This window comes from Hemicordylus capensis, chromosome 4 (assembly GCF_027244095.1).
Source record: "Hemicordylus capensis ecotype Gifberg chromosome 4, rHemCap1.1.pri, whole genome shotgun sequence".
Taxonomy (NCBI): domain Eukaryota; kingdom Metazoa; phylum Chordata; class Lepidosauria; order Squamata; family Cordylidae; genus Hemicordylus; species Hemicordylus capensis.
This window is the reverse complement of record NC_069660.1, coordinates 118,519,381-118,534,158: the sequence shown is the minus strand read 5'-3', so window position 1 is coordinate 118,534,158 and position 14,778 is coordinate 118,519,381. Positions and strand designations below refer to the sequence as shown.

At 42.8% G+C, this 14,778-nt stretch overlaps 1 protein-coding gene across 5 annotated transcripts in view; it reads left to right on the top strand.

The window, feature by feature from the left end:
- Positions 1–14,401, top strand: part of LOC128324619 (vitellogenin-2-like) — a 71,073-nt gene extending 56,672 nt beyond the window's left edge. For all 5 annotated transcript variants that reach the window (XM_053249393.1, XM_053249391.1, XM_053249394.1 and 2 more), the window contains 8 exons: positions 6,103–6,245; positions 6,594–6,732; positions 8,431–8,566; positions 9,516–9,702; positions 10,129–10,223; positions 11,446–11,540; positions 11,635–11,794; positions 14,126–14,401. In XM_053249393.1, the coding sequence (XP_053105368.1) occupies positions 6,103–6,245; positions 6,594–6,732; positions 8,431–8,566; positions 9,516–9,702; positions 10,129–10,223; positions 11,446–11,540; positions 11,635–11,794; positions 14,126–14,187 (1,017 nt within the window). In that variant the 3' untranslated portion in view covers positions 14,188–14,401. The remainder of the gene's footprint in view (positions 1–6,102; positions 6,246–6,593; positions 6,733–8,430; positions 8,567–9,515; positions 9,703–10,128; positions 10,224–11,445; positions 11,541–11,634; positions 11,795–14,125) is intronic.
- Positions 14,402–14,778: the final 377 nt, after the last annotated feature.

Below are 14,778 nucleotides of genomic sequence, written 5' to 3'. Positions count from 1 at the left end.
GCAGACCCTGCTTAGCTAAGGGGACAAGTCATGCTTGCTACCACAAGACCATGATTATTGTTGAATTTTCAGGTACATTTTATAATTTCTTATTTAATGAGCAAACGATACAGTTATAATCTAGAATGTTCAATATGTTTAAAATAAGTTTATCACAGTTGTGCATACAGGAATACAAAAAAAATTAAAAACTAGTAATTGATAAAAATTATAGAACATATGGAATTAGGAACTGAGTTATGGAACACTTTTGTATGATAACAAAATTTGACCTCTTTGACCTTGGGGAGTACTGCCAACAACCCACATAACCATACCTTGCTCCTCTGTAATGCCAGGTCAGTCCAAAATAAATCAGAACTCATCCATGATTTGATTATGGATGAAGGGGCCAACCTGGTGTGTATTACCGAGACTTGGTTGGGGGAGGCTAGTGGCCCAGTTTGGTCCCACCTTCTTCCTCTAGGATATTCTGTAGAGGAGAGGGTGAAGGGATGTGGGAGGGGAGGTGGAGTGGCTGTGGTCTATAATGATAACATCTCCCTTACCAGGGTCCCTGTTAGGGTATAGGACCATATTGAATGTGTGTACTTAAGTTTGGGGACCAGGGATAGATTGGGAGTTCTGTTGGTGTACCGATCGCCCAGCCAAATCCTTTACTGAGTTCACGGACTTGGTTGTGGAACTCGTGTTGGAGTCTCACAGATTTTGGTGCTGGGGGACTTCAATGTTCATTTCAGGACCAATTTTTCCAGGGCAGCTCAGGAGTTCATAGCGGCCATGACAACTATGGGCCTATCCCAAGTGGTCTCTGGACCAAAGCATATTGTAGGTCACACGTTTGATCTGGTCTTTTACTCTGATCAGGGCGGTGTTCCATGGGTGGGGACTCCTACAATCTCCCCATTGTCATGGATGGACCACCATCTGGTTAAGGTCGGACTTACAGCCACTTCCAACCTCCGCAGGGGCGAGGGGCCTATTAGAATGGTCCTCCTGAAGAGGTTATTGGATGCGGTAGGATTCCAAGAAGCCTTGGAGGGATTTAATGTTGGCTCTGCCAGTGATCCTGTTGATGGCTGGTTGAGAATTCGAATAACTTGCTCACCAGGGCAGTAGACACAATTGTTCCTAAGCGTCCCCTCTGACCTGCTTCAAAACTGGCCCCTTGGTATATGGAAGATCTGCGGGGGCTGAAGCGGCAAAGTAGGTGGCTGGAGTGCAAGTGGAGAAAGACTCGACTTGAATCCAACAGATTATGTCATAGAGCACATTTAAAGATCTACGCTCAGGCGATATGTGCAGCAAAGAAGTGGTTCTTTTCTGCCCATATTGCTTCTGTGAACTCGGGTCCGGCGGAGTTGTTCAGGGTTGTGAGGGGACTAGTATCTGTCCCCGCTCCCTTGAACCAGAATTTGGAGGCATCAGTTATCCACTGTGATGTGATTAAAGAATTTTTCACAGATAAAATCTCTCAGATTCGGGCCGACTTAGACGGAGACTCCACAATTAATTCGATGTCTGAATTGGAGGTGTCTGACAACTCCTCTTATGTGCTTCGACTGGATCAGTTTCAGTTTATGACTCCTGAGGATGTGGACAAGCTGCTTTGGGCGGTGAGGCCTACCACTTGTTCTCTTGACCCTTGTCCAACATGGCTTGTTCTATCTAGCAGGGAGGCTGTTGTAGGAGGCCTGGTGGAAATCATAAATGCTTCTCTGAGGGAGGGCAGGATGCCTCCTTGTCTCAAGGAGGCAATCATTAGACCTCTTTTAAAGAGACATATATTAGATCCCTCAGAGTTGAGCAACTATAGGCCTGTCTCCAACCTCCCATGGCTTGGCAAGGTAATTGAGAGGGTGGTGGCCTCTTAGCTCCAGGCGATCTTGGAGGAAACTGATTATCTAGACCCATTTCAAACTGGCTTCCGGGCAGGCTATGAGGTGGAGACTGCCTTGGTCAGCCTGATGGATGATCTCCAGTTGGGAATTGACAGAGGAAGTGTGACTCTGTTGGTCCTTTTGGACCTCTCTGCGGCTTTCAATACTATCGACCATAGTATCCTTCTGGAACGTCTGAGGGGGGTGGGTGGTGACACTGTTTTATAGTGGTTCCGCTCCTACCTCTCAGACAGATTCCAGATGGTGTTGATTGGAGACTGTTGCTCTTCAAAATCTGAACTTAAGTATGGTGTCCCTCAAGGCTCTGTACTCTCTCCAATGCTTTTCAACATCTACATGAAACTGCTGGGAGAGATCATCAGGGGATTTGGTGCGGGATGTTATCAGCCTGCTGATGACACCCAGATCTATTTCTCCATGTCAACTTCTTTAGGAGACGGCATATCTTCCCTGAATGCCTGCCTGGAGGCAGTAATGGGCTGGATGAGGGAGAATAAACTGAAGCTGAATCCAGATAAGACAGATGTACTTATTGTGCGGGGTCAGAACTCCGGAGATGATTTTGACCTACCTGTTCTAGATGGGGTCACACTTCCCCAAAAGAAACAGGTTCGCAGTCTGGGAGTAATTCTGGATCCACACCTCTCCCTGGTTTCTCAGGTTGAGGTGGTGGCCAGGGTTGCTTTCTATCAGCTTCGGCTGATACGTCAACTGCGTCCGTTTCTTGAGATCAATGACCTCAAAACAGTGGTACATTTGTTGGTAACCTCCAGACTGGACTTCTGTAATGCGCTCTATGTGGGGCTGCCTTTGTACGTAGTCCGGAAACTTCAGTTGGTTCAGAATGTGGCAGCCAGGTTGGTCTCTTGGTCATCTCGGAGAGACCACATTACTCCCTTGCTGAGAGAGCTACACTGGCTGCCAATAGGGCAGAATACAAAGTGCTAGTTATAACTTATAAAGCCCTAAACAGCTTAGGCCCTGGGTATTTAAGAGAACGTCTTCTTCGTGATGTGCCCCAATGCCCATTGAGGTCACTTGAGGAGGTCCGTCTCCAATTACTGCCAGCTCATCTGGTGGCCACATGGAGACGGGCCTTCTTGATTGCTGCCCCAAGATTGTGGAATGTGCTCCCTGCTGAGATATGATCTTCCCCATCTCTGACTATTTTTAGAAAACATCTGAAAAACCATCTCTTCACACAAGCTTTTTCAGCTTTTTAAATTTGTAGGTTTTAATTTTATACTGTTTTAAAATTGTTAAACTTTTTTAACCTTTTATATATTTTTAATTGTTTTTATGTCATTGTTAACCGCCCAGAGACAAAAGTTTGGGCGGTATACAAGTTAATTAATTAATTAAATCATTTTATTTATTAAAATAATAAGTTATTATTAGTAGTAGCTATATTAAATAAAGAAGGGAAATATGCTTTAAAATAAAGACTTTTGTAGAAGATAGAGCTGTGGTGATAGAGCCATGGAAGACAGACCCATTCTGTGGTTTCTTCCTTTCCTGTGTGTGTGCCTAACTTGCTTTCCTCCAATCTCAAGCTGTCTGTAGACAGTACAATTTGCCCAGCACTGGCTGAGGCCAGCATAATTATTTATTTCATCAGCTGACAATCTATGAGCTCAGCACTCCCATCCACTCTTAGGAGGGACTCAGGCCTTCTTTTCCACCTCCCCCCCACTTTGGTCCATGCTAGGGTACCATGGTTTCTCAGCTAATGTTGTAACAATTATAAATGGCTGACATGTCCCACAGTGTTATACAGGCATTTTTAAGCCACCCATGCTCCTGTGAGCTCCTAAGGAAGCACCAGCAGTCTTGCACAAGTATGCAAATACTTAAAGTAGGGTGCCTGCACTTCAGAAGAACAACATATTGTTTCCAATGTAGGTTCCACACCTGAAGTGCAGGTGTGCTAATTTAAATATTTGTGCTCTTCCACAAGACTGCTGGGACTTCCTATGCCTGCAGCAGAAATGCCTGCATAACACTGTGGAACATGTCAACCATTATTTCTTTTAAATAAGCACCTCTATAATTCAGTCATCTCAAAACAACTTTTGCAGTCATGCTGTTTGGATGGTATTAATCTGTGCTAATAAAAGGAAATACCACCTGTGCTTTGCTTTGCTGTGTTTTTCTTTCACATAAATTACTAAATGAATCCCATTTAAGTCAACATCTCTAAGTCAAGTATGCATAATACTGCAGCAGGCCTGAGCCATACTTCTGTACTGGTTCATTTACTGTACTGGATCAGGAACAAAATGTATTGAATAGCAGAAACAAAATGCAAAATGGAAGTATTTGGCAATCAGAAGTACGGAGTACACAGTTCAAGACAAAGAGACAGATTTGTATATCTTCCCTATTCTGCTGATCTTGTGTACATTGTCTCAAGGTTGAGGACAGGTGGTGGGATGCAGGCATAGCACCGAAACCTTAGCTCTACAGTGACCTTTGGAGTTGGCCCATGTCAGGAAGACCTCAGCCTCTACATGGTGGAGGGGGCAGGAGTGGCAATGATCAGAAGTCAAATTATTCCGTTTCTGATGGGAACAACCTGAACTCTGGAACTCTGGCACATTAGCAAGCAATATAGGCCACCAAACTCCCACAGAAGCAAGCCTAAAGAATGGAGACTCAAAGGCTTCCCAAACAGAGCTCAGAGCCAACCAGTCCAGTGATTCAGCATGTTGAGGTTCCATGCAGATTTAGATATTCCCTGTGTGTAATCCTGCCCCCAAATAGAATGAAAACTGAGCTCTTTATATAGGGATTTTAATGCCCGAGGGCACATGTAGACAGGTAATGGGGTTGAAAATAGTCATGATGATGCTAAACAAAAGTGTTGATAGGGCTATACAAGACCGTGGCTTCCAGTGCCTTTTCAGGTGCTTGGTTAGAACAATGGAGCACTTTAATCTGCTTAATGGTACCTGGCTGAATGATTGAGTTAAGAGGTTTTCCTCTGTGTTATGGTCTTGAATGCTCCTGGAAACCTCAATATGGCTTTTATGGAGCATAATATAATAAATAAATAATGCTTTCTCAAGGATGCAGATCAGGGCTGGCACATCCACTAGGCGGTCGCCTTGGGTGCCAAGAGGAGAGGGCACCAATGGCCTGGGTCACGTGTTGCCCCATGAGCTGAAAGTATAGTCCATTGGGGTGCGGGCACTTGCCTGCCACCCCACCACTAACAGCTGAAGTGACAAGGAGGACAAGGAGAGCATTCTGTGGGAGTGGAGGGAGCCCCACCCCTTCATCTGCACAGGTGTGCACCTCCTTCCACTGTTTGAGCAAGCAGGCAAATGGTTGAGTGAGCGGGTGGCTGAGTGCAGCAAGCAGGTACTCTCCATCTCCATGCCCAGCCACCCACTTGCTCTCCTTGCTGGCTGCCTCTGCCATTCCTGTCACGGTGCAATATAATAGGCAGCTGGCCTGCCACCCTGCATTATAATTATGTAGACACATCATGTGGTGACATAATTAAAATGCGCCATGGCAGGCCAGCTGCCCCGGCAGCAGCAGGAGGCAGAATAGCAAGGAGAGCAAGTGAGTGGCTGCCCAGACTGCGGGGACTACCTGCCCACTCAGACAATGGGTGGTGCCCATCCACGTGGGTGAAGGGCACCCATCTGTGTGGGTGGCAATGTCAGGCTACACCTGATGCACCAGAAATCCTTGGGCCCTGGTGCAGATTGTTAAGCACAGGGGTCTTCTTTATCTCAGGTATCTTCCCTTGCCCATGCTTGCTCTGGTGGCCATTTTAGCCCTTTGTGAGACTCCATTTCCCATTTACTAAATGCCGTCTTACACCACTGATTCTGTGTCTATGGCAAACTTGGGTTTCCATGGGCAAAGGCAAAGGATATAATGGCAGCAAGCAGGAGGAGCTGTCTGCTAACAACATGAATTTCAATGTGGGAGAAATTCCCTATGGATTGTAACCTTTGGCTGCAGTTGACTGAAAGGGTTATTTTGATAATTAATACTTAGGACTCTGCTGAAAGAGAGTTGCTACCATGTCCTGACCCAGGCATCAGACTAGTGCTGGGAACTGAAGGTCCTGGTGGTGACAGCAATGGGAGCTGATCAGTCCAGTTAAAGGGTACTGACTTCAGCGCAGTTCCTCTGATGGGTTTTTAATTTAACACAACAAATCTATGACCTTTTTCCTTCTCAGGGTTATCTAACCTGGGGCCAGGAATGTCGGGACTACAAGATTGCAGCCAGATTTGCATATGGACACTATGCCGGTTATCCGGCTTTGGAACTCAAGGTTCTATGGCCCCAAATTCCTACATCGACAAAAGCAGCTATAAGAAGGTAAGAATGAACAAATGTTGAACTTTCAATGTACACTGTATGTTAAACTTTGGCAAAGAAAATGAGGAAACTTCTATGTCTGCAACCAGCTTGGCTGCAATAAGGGACACAATTGTGTGTTTATTCTCAGTCAATAGCAACTGAATCAAAACCACTTCTTCTTTCAGCTTCCTAAGTATTTCTAACCTGAAGCGGATAGAAATACCTGAGTATTTCTAACCTGAAGTGGATAGAAATACCTGAGTATGTTTACCCTTAAGTGCATAGAAATACCTGAGTATTTCTAACCTGAAGTGGATAGAACTTTCCACCAAAAAATAATTATAACATTTCCCGCCTTTCTTCCAGGCTTTTCACCCTTATTCCAGGTATTGTTTATGTGCTTGGATTGCCCCAAAGGAAACAGAAGAACCCTTCCCAAGAGGCCTCAGTAGTTGTGGCTCTCACTTCTCCAAGAAGCTGTTATCTTGTTTTCAAGTTACCTGATGTAAGTATTTCACTTTAAGGGTTTCTTTGTTCTTTTGAATGGAAAGGCACCATTTCCACTCCAACTTAAGTCCCATTGAGATCAATGAGGCTTACGTTAGTCACAACAAAGTAACTTGTTGCAATGATTTCAGAAATGTTATAGATATAGATGATATATTATCATCTATATCTATAGATATCATGTGATTACTATTTATTTATTTATTTGGTGTTTTTTATAAACCATTGTCTTATTCTTATTGCTTGCTGCTTTTGCGTTTTCTCTTGAAAAGAAAAGCAAGGTGTAAATGAACTGAATGAATAAATGTTTTCAATGGAAATTAAGCATAATTAACTTTACCTGGATTGGGACCCTCTCTTTACCAACAGCTGCAGTATTTTCCCTTGTCCAAATATGTGTGAAACAAAAAGTGGTATTCTGTCCCAAGGAAATTTTACTGACATCATCATCATCATCATCATCATTAATTCAATTTCTATACTGCCCTTCCAAAAATGGCCCAGGGCAGTTTACACAGCGAAATAATAAATAAATGGATCCCTGTCCCCAAAGGGCTCACAATCTAAAAAGAAACACAAGAAAGACAGCAGCAACAGTCACTGGAGGTCCTGTGCTGGGAGTGGATAGGGCCAGTTACTCTCCCCCTGCTAAATAAAGAGAATCACCACATTAAAAGGTGCCTCTTTGCCAAGTTAGCAGTGGAGTTAGTGAAGAAAAATTGTATGTCATTCTTCTCACTCAAATTAATAAATACCAATCAGAACAGAAGTCTCCCCAAAGAATGAATAGTCATGAAATCGTTGCATCCCTCAGAAAGAAAATACCTTCTCAGATCTGCAATAACTGCTATAGATGATGAGCACAGGGCTCTGTTCCCTGCAATACAGTAATCCTTCTGCTGCCATAGGAGAGTAAGAACTCTGTGATGTGAATAAACAATGTGAATGAAGCAAATGTGCTCACTTTGTACAATTTATTCTGCTTCCAAAGAATGCGGAAGGCTTGGTCGAGGGCTGAGGAAATCAAAAGAAAGAAGGGGGTGGGGTGGAAATCAAAGCCGATACCAATTGGCCAATTTTGGGGGGGTGGGTGGGGTCCTTTTATGAACCAGTTCACTCCCTGCAAAAGGGGGTCCACATTTTGGTGCTCTTTTGGGATGACATCCAAAAGGGCAAAATTGTTTGCCTTTCATACAGAGTGATAGATTGTGCTGCAGTGAAGATTGTTTCCCCCCATAAACTAGCTGCAGGAGCCACTTTAAAAATGCAAGCAGCACTGAAGCATGATATGTGGGTTGCGTTTCACTCCAGATGGGGTTGATGTGGTTGGTTTGCCACCTTAGGAGAGGGAAGCTTCAGCAATATGCAGAACCTAGTGCCTTTCCTCCCTTCCCTTGGCAAAGCTTTGCCAAGAGAGGAGGAGAATCCAGTTTCGTTGTTTTCCTCATTGTTTTCCTTATTCTTGGGAACAAAAGTTCAGGATCCCTGAAATGTCACCTATAGCCATTAAAGTGGAATCCAATAATTTTTTTTTGGCTCAGTTTCTTTTCCTAACTAGCCTCCTGTGCCTGTAACAGGAGAAATGTTCCCAATCATTGACTTCAAAACCTACCCAGTTCTTTCTAACCATTTCTGCTATCTCCATTGTTTCCCCTTGCACTCAGAATATGTGTTGCATATTTTGATTCTTTTTCAGATCACAATTTATGCCCCAGACATTATGCTCCCCTTTTCACTCCCTGTAAGTCAACACACAGAAGTTTTGGCAATGCAGCCCCATCCCTGGAGTTTATTCTCTGATGTGCCATCCTTGGTCCTTGAGAATCTGAAAGGTTAGTTGCTCACCTAGGGCAGGTGTTCTTCTGGTCCCAACAGTATGTGAAGGGTGGCTTACTACAGCATGGCTGTAAAACATAGAGGTTTAGAGCTCCTCAATCTAGCCTGCACACACCATCCAGAGGCCGTACAAATTACTGAACCAGCTTCAGGGATAGGAACCAACAGGGCACAGAGGTTGTCTCAGGGGTCAATGGTGAGCCTTTTAACCCAGCCTAGTAATGCCTGACTACCCTTCCTTACATAACATAAGAACAGCCCAGCTAAATCAAGACCAAGGCCTGTCTTGTCCAGCTTTCTGTTCCACACATCCTGTGGCCACACAATCCATCCATCCATCCATTTATTTATTTATTAGGATGAAAAAAAATATGGCCCTCCTGGGTGAAAAACTGGCTGTCAAAGATGTGAGTTTGAGGTGTCTGCTTTACATATTACAGATCTCAAATGAAGCCTATGTGGAAGCAGCCACTACATATGAGCCATTCATTCACATGCAATAGCTCAGAGGTGAATTGACCAATTTTGTCCATGCCTCTGCAAGTGCCCTCCTAACAATTTAGGCTGGTGTGGTGGAATTGCCGAATCTGCTTGGCAAAATGCTACAGATGAATAAATGGCTAAGTTTGGAATCGGGGGACTGGAGATAGGGAGCTGAATAAAACTAGCATCACATTTCTACAGTGGTACATACACAGTGCACTCAAAACACTGAGTTCCACTCAGTGGTTTGTACAGCAGTCCACTTTAGTCTTATGCATGTACAATTCTGAAAACTGGCTTTAAAAACATCTTGGAAGAACTTTTATCATCAGAGGCTGGCATCCAGACTAAGTTACTTAAGAGCAGACCCATCAAAGTTAATGGGATAAGTAAGGCTGGATATAACCCAGCATAATCATCTCTAAAAATGAAAAATGTTCACTGATGATGCTTGCTTTTCAGCTCATTGTTCAGTATCCCAAGATTCTTTCACAACCTTCAATGGTGTTCGTTTTAACTATGGAATGCCTGCAGGCTGCTACCATATCTTGGCCCAGGACTGTACCTCAGGACTGAAGTTCCTAGTGATGGCAAAAAAAGCAGATGAGTCCAATCAACAAATAACTATCCATATAAAACTTGCCAATCAGTAAGTGATTTAACATGTTAAGCTATTCAAAATCGGAAGAGCCAAGTAGTTAATGGGAATTGGCAAAGGGATCAGTAGCAATATTGGTCATATTGGTCACATTCACTAACAGTCATAGTTTTGCTAGCAAGTATCCCAACGTATTGTGTAATGTGCACCACAATCCTGTGCATATTTACTCAGAAGTAAATCTGACTCTATACAGTGGGACTTTCTCCCATATAACTGTGCACAGAATGGATTGCAACCATGGTCAAATAATCTTAATTTATTGTATATAGTGGCTATTGATGAAGGGCTGATACATTCATCATTGAATAGGAGCAAATTATAAAACAAGGTCTGATCTTGGGTATCTGTGATTTGCTAGTAAGTAGGGTGCAAATGCAAAATTGTCATTAAATCAGGTTTTTTTTCTGTTTGAAGTGAAATTGATATGTATCCTTCAAATGGACTTGTTAAACTGAGGCTTAATGGTGTACAAAAGCTGTCAGAGAATCTCCCATACTCTTCAAATTCTGGTAGGTAACACAACAGCGTTCCTGCCCTTTCCTGAAGCACATGAGCTGCTTAACCTATCTGAGCTGCTTTGGTAGACTACATCTTGCATTGTACAGCAACCCCTGATTAGTTATTCTCATGACCACTTCATAAGAACACAAGAAGGGCCTTGCTGAATCTGGTCCAAGGAATATTTAGTCCAGCATTCTGCTTCCCGCAATGGCCCACCAGGTGCCCAGGTGCCTCTGGGAAGCCCACAAGCAGGAGATGAAAGCAAACTCCCACTGCTGCTGTTGCTCCTTCAAATGGTATCCTGCCTCTGATATGCTGTCTCTGAAGCTTGGGGTAGCCTAAAGCTGTCAAGACTAATAGCCACTGATAGCCTTGTCCTCCATAAATATGTCTAAAGCCTTCTAAATATTAATGTGTCTAAAGCCCTTTTAAAGCCATCCACTACTGGGTTCTGTTGGAAAGGCTTGCCAATGTTGACTTCCACTCTGCTACAGTGATGAGCCAGTTGTGGGCATCCATCTTTATGTGCAGGATTTGATTCTTGCAAATGCTTTGGAAGTGTCTAATTCACAGAAGCATGCCACAAGCAGATGCATAGATGAATCTTAAGGTAGAGTCATGTGGCCACTTTCCAGACAGAATGAACATAGCCAGAGCTTTCCCCAGTGATGGCTACTATGTGGTGAAGTGGTTGTTAGAACAGGGCCTGACATGAGACACATGGTTAGTCATTTTCCCCTCTTTTTATTTGCAACCTGGGTTAAACTGTAAAGAAATTGTTTCAGGGCATAATCAGTAATTTTCACTGGGTGGCCATTTTGAAGAATGGGCCAAGGGTAGCCAGCCAGGCTAAAACAGACCACAAGTCTATTTTAGAAGTCATGGCTAAAATAGACTACAAGTCTTTTGGCCACAACCGCTGGACCTTATACAAACTCTTCTTGTCTTTAAGCTGGCAACTGGGGGACCAGGTAATAACACTTGGCGAGTCAGATCAGCCCAAATCTCAGGGCTGCCGGTTGCTCATCTCTACTATTTGGAGTGATTAAGGCTTAGTATATTTAATCATTTATGCCTCAAAACACAGAGGACAGAGAACCCCATTGGTTGAGCATCTGTTATATGAGTAGCAGCAGCATTGCAACTGCAAATATCAAACTCTATTAACTGATAAACCGTGAGAAGTTGCCCTGATATGTAAAACGTTTTTCTTTTGCTTTCTTGTTACAGGTGTGCATATCCGTATCACTAGCGAGAATGGATTGTTACTACAAGCCCCAGAAACTGGAGTGGAAAAACTCTACTATGATGGACACATGCTCAAGGTATATTTTTCTTTGCATTGTTACTATTGTTTTAAATATTGATGTGTTTTAAAAAGTGTGTGAGCCATACAGAAGTGTGTATGTTTTCATGCAGATTCAAGTACCTTTCTGGATGACTGGAAAAACCTGTGGAATATGTGGAAGATATGATGGTGAATATGAACAGGAATATAAGATGCCCAGTGGATATGTAGCTGAAGATACAGTGAGCTTTGCTGAGTCTTGGATTCTTCCAGAAGATTCATGTGCCAGAGGTTAGCAAACTATCCACAATCTGTGCACATTTTAGTGTATGCAAACATTTCTTTACAAACTCTGCTCGACTGATCACAGCCCAGAAGGAAAATTGCACACACAAGATGTCCAGAAATGCTGATGTGTGTGACTCTGCTGCAAATGAAAGAGCAGGACTTGTATTTTCCAAGAATGTTTAGGAACTCAAGACCACCTTTACACATTAGAAGAGATAATGTGTGTGTTTTAAGATATGCCACAGAAAACCTTAATTAGTTTTCCCCCACCACAACCTCCTGGGAACATAGCCACATACCTATCTTTCTATATTCACATTGTTTCTCTTGCACATTCTTTAGCAGGAACAGTCTGTGCTTACTACAGAATGAAATCATAAGAGATGAAGCAGTTCTCAGCCTGCATTTTAAAATGAACAGTCTTTGCTTTCAGAGTTCCAGAGGACAAAACTGAAAAGTACCAGCAAGGGAGTAAGGGCTCTGTAAAGCTCAGAGGTCAGGTGACTTGACTTCACTCTGCAAAATTCTCTTCCAGGTGACAAAATGATGCAGCTGGAAGGGGTTACTCTTATTGTAGCTATTTGGAGGTGATCCTGAAGCTGAAGGATTCAGTTCCAGTAATCTGTGTCCCAGCTGGCAGTAAGAACAGTGGACTCCCCTCGCCCCCGCTTCTCTTGCCCTCTTTTGCAGAAGACAAGGGAAAGGATGCAGCTCTCCTCAGGACCAAATATTTTCCCTCAAATGACCTGCATGTATATAGCAAGGTGACCTTGCAAAAAAGGTTTGTTATGAAGCTCGGGGCCTATAGGGAGAGAGAAAAGTCACCAAAAGAGAGCTGTGCAGTCACAGTGTATTAACTTTAAAACCACACTGTGCAAGGACTGGAACTGGAAGCCTTGCTTGTCCTCCCTCTAACATTTTTCTTTTTAACTATATCACATGAAATTCTATTTTTTTTAAGCTATCCCTAATGAAATAGGAGCTGGAAATAAGCATATTAGCTTATTTTCCAAAGAAGAGCAGGCTTATGAAATCACCATGCCACACTAACCTTTTTGTTTGCATTCTGATTTTTAAAAAATCAAATGTAGAGCTCATGGAAAGGGGTTCTAGAGGACCTGTGTATATTCATTCTGATCTATCATCATTATTATTATTATTTACATTTTATATTGCGCTCTTCCTCCAAGGAGCCCAGAGCAGTGTACTACATACTTAAGTTTCTCCTCACAACAACCCTGTGAAGTAGGTTAGGCTGAGAGAGAAGTGACTGGCCCAGAGTCACCCAGCATGTATCATGGCTGAATGGGGATTTGAACTCGGGTCTCCCCGGTCCTGGTCTAGCACTCTAACCACTACACCACGCTGGCTATCATGTTGTTTGAACTCAGCAGCCACTCAAAAGTATAATCTTTAGAACTTGTGTGTTAACAGTCTGATACAAATCAAGTTCATGGTGCACAGGTGGCAGGGGGATGTCAGGGCAGGATATCCTGATAATCTTATTACAACCCCCCCCCCCCATCTTGAGCACAGATGGCAGTCACACACATTATAAGCACCTCCTCTTTAACTGTATTTAAAAAACCATAGTGGACAAACAAGTCCAATTTCTAAGAACAGTAATAAAATACTATCAAATGGCTTTCTGTAACTTGGATGTTGCAAGAAGGTTCAAATTGTTCTGAGAACTATTGTTGTTGTTTTTAAAGAAACATTCTTTAAAATTCCAAATTCAGCATCAGATGCCACAGTTCCACTGAAAAATGCAGGCAGTGCAACATACAACTTGCACCTCAACATGAACTGAAATATTGACATGATTGTGGAAATCATAGGTAGCTGCCAGCTGTATCTCACTTCAACACATGCAGCTGCAGTAGAGAAAGTCAATTTATAGGCAAAAACCCTTGGACTCTTTATGAAAAGTGCTATTTTCACAAGTGGTAGGGAAAATGTGTTTACCACCCTCTCACTTCATACAAAAACAAACTAAAATGAGCAGCTGCATATTACAGCACAGAATACTGTCATAACTCTTTGTAGCAGTCAGGGAAAAAACCTCACTTATCTTGAAATCCAAACTGCAGAATTACAGAGTTACTTATCTTGAAATCTAACCTGCAGAATTACTTTTCCTGGGAGCTGTGTCCACTGCAATCTTACTAGTTGTTGATCTTAATAAAATTGGCTATTAAATGGTTTGCAGGATCACTGACCAGTGTTTTACTCAAGGTATAGACTTGTAAAAGTGGAGACTTTTAAAACAAAGTGGACAGATTCTAAAAGACATAAAATTAACTGTTGCGTTGTCTTTCTTTCATTCCATGTCAGCTGAGACCAGAAACTCGACAGTAACTGAGGTTTGCACAGCATGGTCTTGTGAACAGATATGATGTGTAGCTTGGCATTACATGCCAGAGGAACAGAAGAGTCTCCAATGGTTTTGGTTCCAAGGCAAACCTATTCCTGCATGATAATTGGCAGCGATGAAGTTCTTTCAGAGAGCAAAAGCAACAGCATGCTCTTCTTTTAAAATGAATTTCCACTGTAATAATAAATGTCAGTCTTGAAATACCACATATAATAAAACAAACTACATCAAGAACAGATTGACTACAACAAAGCTGCACATTATTTTTTTGCATCTTATAAAATTCTAAATTGTAGGTACTACAATGGGACAGATTTGTTTTTATCGTTGGGAGGTCCTTGCCGGTGATGTGTAATTTAACACCATAGGGGTCAAACATCCACTGAACATAACAGCACAACTACAGAAGGGCTAATGCTACCGCTTGCTTTTTAGATAAAATTTCGCACACTCTTTGTCCGTCTGTCAACTTAAACAGGAACGGTCTACAGTAGTATTTATAGATATCAAGTACACAGGAGCAGGAGGTTAGGCTATCTGGACATCGACAAAACTAGAGCGATTGTTCTGTCCTGAGCAATCTCCCCCTTAAAGAACTATAAACAACGCAAGG